Raw genomic sequence first — 6,450 nt, forward strand, 5'->3', positions numbered from 1 at the left:
TATTCCACCGGACGTCGGACGCAGGGATTGCAGTGTTTCGAAACACAACGAAAATTACAAAAAATTTAAACACATTACAAATTTCATAAACATAAATTATTAAATACAATCAATTAAAATAATATTAAACAACTAATTACAATACAATCAACTATATACATATTATATATACGACGTTTCCGGTAACCTATAGGCACGTTAAACGAAACAAACAAAAACCTATGTCACCCTTCAAAATCGTAATATCCATTAAAGTCATTCACCCAATAATTTCAGCAATAAACCCCAATTTTGGGATTACACTTTCCACCTGCCAACAACATACAACAACACCCTCAATGGCAATAGCAACCCAATTTTTTCAAAAATTCAAAATATATTGGTTTCAAATTCAAATATTTGTATCTTTAAATATTCATGTATCATAATTTCATTACTGAATAATATTTTCCAACTACAATTAAATACAATATAAAATAAAACTCCTGCATAAATAACAACAAAAGTCACATTCATCTAAATTTTCAATCCAAACTATGTGAATTCATGCATTTCCATTCTACTGCAACCGCCATCAATCGTATAAAAAACCTGCAAATAAAATTTAATAACAATTATCAGCAATCGATTAGTTCCAATATTACACATACACAACTAAAATAATATAACATCATACTAATACAATAAAAATTAACTTACTACTTCTCATACACCTACAATAACACACTTGAGTTACTAATTCATAAACATTACCTGCATCACTGAATGCTAGAGATAACGACACTTCATAACTATATATTGATTCTGACTGTGAAACAGACATGTCACCAACCCCATTATCAACTTCATCGCATTTGTCAAACAAATCTTCAATGTACTCATCTTCCTACAATGACAACATTAAACACATCACATCTAACTCTGTTTTACCAACAAATATATAATTTTAATATAATTTATATTCGTTACCTCTTCATTTTCGTAACCTACGTAACTTTCTTCAAATTCAATACTCATTCCACGTGTGCTTTGTTCCATATCATCCAAATTTTGTTTTCTTCCACACGTTCTCATGTTATGACCTATTTGTTTACATAAACTACATTTAATACTCTTTTTTGATTTCCTACCTTTGCGCCATGAACCTTCAACAACACACCTTCCTTTACTTCTAGCAATGGCAGGATTTCTTATCACTACACTTAATTCATCATCCAATGCATTGCCTTCTTCGGATTCATCACCTTTTTTACCTCTTATTTCAGCTAATTCATTTACAACTTTATCCCTTTTATCAACATAATCATCATATGTTTCACATGCCAAAGTACTTAGCTCTTTAAAATACTCCATTAATGACAAGTATCTAGCATCTTTCTCAGAGTCCCACCTATGTCTACTAACATTGCCCTTCACTTCATCCTTCGCAACCTTAGTGCACCTTTTTAACACCAAACATTTAGGTAACTCTGATAAATTCAGATGAACCAACACTGCAAGTATATGATCACATGGAATGCCGACTGATTCCATTCTTAAGCACGAACACTTCAAATCACACGGTGTTGATTGATATGACACATGCCATTGTTTGTCAATCATTTCATATTTTCTCACTATGTATATACAACAACCAAATGTCTGCTTGCAACCAATCACCCTCATCAAAGATGAACTATGAAGCTGATCACGAAATAATTTGAGTATTTCTTTCGTATAACACTTTGCCCCCGATAGCTCAAGGTTATGAAAATCTGTTTCTGGAACGGGATCACCATGAATTGATGCAAAGTCAGCTTCAACTTCCCTATAACGCATATAACTCACAAGACGATAAAATTGTTGAACAAACTCTGTCAGATTAATCTTCGGATGAATATATTGTTTCAACTCAGAATGTAATCCTTCACACCGAGAAGTTGCCCTAAAACCACCAAAGAAAGCCCCTCTAATATAAGCTGTACACCACATCTTCCTCTTTTCAAATAAGTCTATAACCCAAGGATGATCATGCAACTCAAATTTGTTCAACATTTCAGACCACTTCTTTCGAAATTCACCAATTTCATACTCACCCAACATGCATTTTCTTAGATCCTTTGTAAATGCTGGCTTCTTAATGTTAGTTGTCACATTCCTTAATAAGTGCCATGCACACAATCTATGCTGTGAATTAGGAAATACCTTTCTTATCGCATTTTTCATTGCAACATCACCATCAGTGATAATAGACATTGGAGACTTTCCTTTCATGGCTTCTACAAATTGCCCAAGTACCCATATATATGTTTCTACAGTTTCATTTAAAACAATAACACTCCCAAATACTATCGTATGATTGTGATGATTAACACCAAAAAATACAACTACAGGACATAAATACTTATTTTTCCCATAGGTTGCATCAAATGCTAACACATCACCAAAAACTTCATACTCCATCTGCATCATGCCATCACACCAGAACAAATGTTGCAATCTGTTTTCCTCATCAACAGTGTGACCAACATACATTAAAGGATCACTGCGTTTTAAACCATTCAAAAATTCCAGTGCACATTTTGAATCCAAACCTTGCAACCTTCTTTGCCTTCCAATTTGATTGTATATGTCCTTTTTACAAAAGGAAAGTCTCTCATATCCTCCAGGGTGATCTGCAAGTGACCCATAAACTTGAGGAGTACTTATGCCAACTTTTCTCATTTTATTCAACTGCATTATATCTAACTCACTCATATCTCTATGAGAAGCTAACATTCTACAATACTTATCTTCCAAAAAACTATGGTTGTGGTCATCCACAAAATATGTAATGTACCATAGTCCACATCTGCTATCAATATGCACTCTTAGTTTTGCTTCACATCCACACCTTGTCTCCGGTGTTTGCTTTCGCTTTCGATTCTGTATGTTCAAACCACGGTTATCTCTAAATCCTTCCTTGAAACAAACAAAGGTTTGTTGTAATTTTTCCCCCTTAATATTTCTCAAAATCTTGCTCTTTCTTGCGGCAAATCCATTAACTTTTGCAAACCAGTAATAAAATAAATAAGCTATCTCAACACTTACAAATTGAACATTCCTAAGCTCATGGGGACTTAAATGCAAATCTAAATTAAAAATATCATCCAAAGTAGAAACTATCACCCCGTTTTCACTGTCAAAAACCTCAAATCTTCCTTCATTAACAACATTTTCCACTTCTTCATCACAAATTTCATGTAAATCAATAACCAAATTCTCATCTTCCTCATTCTCATTTATATTATCTTCTCCTTCACTTATTCCTTCAAAATTAAACACTCCTTCATTTATGCCTTCAAAATTATCTACTCCTTCATTTATGCTTTCACAATTATCTACTGCTACTGCCACCTAAAAAGTTTTAATCCTCAATTAAACCTTTTTAGAACATCAGAAAATTAAAAACAATATCAACCTTCATCATCACACTTATCACACACATGACACAACGCAATATTAAAGGATACAACCCTAAACATGACACAAATGTCACTTACCTCTATACTTGAATTCTCAAACTCCATTCTACTTTCACGTTTAATAACAATAAGTCAATCTATGAACATCAAAACACTTCCGCAGCAGTTAATCTCTCTATTAACTGTACACACGAGAAACAGATGTATCAACAAAAATCCACATACATATAAAATCAAATGCAAAATAAACAAAAAACGTTAACCTCCAAAACGGATTCTTTTGTACGCCACACTTTAGGTTTCAACAATAAAAAAAATCGATTCGTCACCTCTTAAACCTAACAAATCTTCACACCGGTTGCGGAGTACCACCAACAACAACGAACGGGCCGCCGGAGGCCCACTTCGAACAGATCCACAAAAGGACCACGCCGCCAATCGCACCTCGTAATCGGAACTGCCACAACCAAAACACCACACCCTAATAAACCTTAAAACACGGACAAATAAAAATTTACAAGGACTACTTTGCAATATATTACATCTTACTCATTATATTATAATCTGAACCCTTCAATATTCTAATATTATATCTACGGTCATCATAAACCTTACACATGCAGCACGGATGGACCACTTCTCGAACTTCCCTATCAGAGACTTCACCTATTATGGCTACATAAAGCTTTTAAATAATTTGAAGTCAAGACCAAATGTTAAGGGGCCCTTATGTCTGCAATGTCCAAATCAAATCTATTAAGATAAAACAATTTCTCAGCCCACTTTCACTCTATTTGAGCGACTAAATTCAAATTTTATTTCATATAATTTCATATTTGGCATATTGGTAAAAAAAATAAAAATATAGAATGATGTGATTAAATTCTTTTCGAAATATAGTGTTATAAAAAGAACAAGATAGACTTTTTTATTAGATTTAAATATATATTTTTTCTATATACATGTTTTTCGTTTTGGTCTTTAAAAAATTTTTATTTAACATTTTATCCCTGTAAGTTTTTTTTCATCTTACTTTTTCACTATTTATGCATAATTTGTTTAAATTCACTTGAAACAATTTTTATTTAAGAGTAATATTATATATATATAACAAAAATTATATAACATCGTTTTTGTGATTATCTCTTTTTATCATTAATAAAAAAATTCATAATAAATAAAGTGATAGAGAGAGATAAACACAAAAAAAAATATTATACAAATTGTTGTACAATTTTTATTATATAAGAACTACTAGAAAAATGTCATTTTCTTACGAATTTTCTTGCAAAAAAATTCGCAGAAATTTTTTGTGAATTTTCTTGCAAAAAAATATTTGCAGAAATTTCTTACAAATTTTGCTACAATTTTAATAATCATAGAAATTTTTTTCCATGGTAAAAATTTGTAGAAAATATTAGAATTTTATTTTGTTTCTTGCAAATTTTCTTGCAAAAATAAATTCTCAAGTAATGTTTACTAAATTGATAGAAAAATTTTGCAGGTAACTTTTCTTGCGAATTTTTCTACAAATTTTAATCCGCAGGAAAAATAAAATAAATATTTAAATTTATAAGTTTAATATTTTAAAAAAACTTCAAGTCCCACATCGATTGAAAATAAAACAATTAAATAGTATATAAGTTGGGACAACACTTACCTTACAAGTTGATTTGTATGGTTGAGTATTAAACTTATAATCTACAATCTTAGAATTTTAAAAGATTATGTATCACATGTTGGAGACATGGAAACAAATGCTTCGGATGAATTCATTGTGAGCATTTGAAAGTTAAAAAATTATTTATAGTAATTTTTTTTTTCGTAAAAATATTCCTGCAAAATTTCTTGTGAAAAAATTCGCAAGAAACTTTCATGCGAAATTTTTTTTGTAGGAAACTTTCCTGCGAAATTTTTTTTGCAGAAAACTTTCCTGCAAATTTTTTTCGCAAGAAATTCCGCAGCAAAATTTCCTGCGAATTTTAAAATTTGCAATAATATATTATCAACGAAGGTATTACCTGCAGATAAAATTTTGCAGAAAAATTTGCAGGAACAACGTTTCCTGCGAATTTTTCATAAAAATTCGCAAGAAAAGTCGCATGTAATAAAAAAAAATTTAGTAGTGAAGTAACATTATTTACAAAATATTGTTTTAATTAAAATTATTGATAAAATATTTTAAATCAACTAAACTAAAAAAATGTGTTTGTGTCTGTACGACTCTAACATGGGAAGGGACGGAGAAGAACTGGAAAAATGAAAATCAAAGAGAGATTATACATCCTTTTTTTTTTCTTTTCCAAAGAATAACTTCGTGATATTTTCAAGGAATGAGGTGGAGGGACATTTTCCTAATCTCCAATTTTCCTTAAACGGTTTCTGGGAGATGAGATCAAAGAGTGCATGAGTCTAAAATGGGAAGGAATGGATGATAAATGGAAAAAGGAAGTCTGAGAAATGTCATGAATAATGTAAACTAATTAAAAAATTTTGAGTTTAATGATGATGTACTGTCCTCTAATCATAATTCATTATAAACGATAAGTGTATTAATTTTTTGTTATAATTATCTTAAACATCTTTAAAATTATGATTTCTAATTGAGTAACTCTAAAACTTATTATATTGTATAGTATATGCCTGTTAAACTCTTACATTTCACGTGAAATAAGTATGTTCAACATGGTTAATTTACTGCTAGTCCCTGTGTGGATGAAACCAAAATATCACATGCATTCCACTGAGCCATTCTTCCCCACTTTAATTGGTTAAAATGGAAAAGTAAAAGCTTCTTATGCTCCCAAACTGTGCTCCTTGAAAGTATCTTAGCTTTTCAGCGTAGTACGTCACACTAACCCTGTCTCATAGTTGCTTTCTCTTTCAACAAAACAAAACCCTTTTCCCTTTTGGATTATGCATGACGCAGCTGATCCAAGCAAATAATAGACCTCTTGTTCTAAAACCAAAAAATAAGCTTGATTGTAGTTTGGTGTGGCCACGCATG

General features: G+C 31.1%; 1 protein-coding gene across 1 annotated transcript; it reads right to left on the minus strand.

Annotated features, from left to right (window-relative positions):
* Positions 1 to 259: 259 nt before the first annotated feature.
* Positions 260 to 3,548, minus strand: LOC145952022 (protein FAR1-RELATED SEQUENCE 5-like). The gene is made up of 5 exons (XM_083064242.1): positions 3,522 to 3,548; positions 970 to 3,375; positions 754 to 886; positions 469 to 485; positions 260 to 310 (listed from the first exon to the last, which is right to left on the minus strand). Exons 1-5 carry the CDS (start codon positions 3,546 to 3,548, stop codon positions 260 to 262), a joined length of 2,634 nt encoding a protein of 877 aa, XP_082920368.1.
* Between the last annotated feature and the right edge of the window lie 2,902 nt (positions 3,549 to 6,450).

The sequence above is a fragment of the Cajanus cajan genome, chromosome 9 (assembly GCF_000230855.2).
Source record: "Cajanus cajan strain Asha chromosome 9, NIPB_CcT2T_4, whole genome shotgun sequence".
Taxonomy (NCBI): domain Eukaryota; kingdom Viridiplantae; phylum Streptophyta; class Magnoliopsida; order Fabales; family Fabaceae; genus Cajanus; species Cajanus cajan.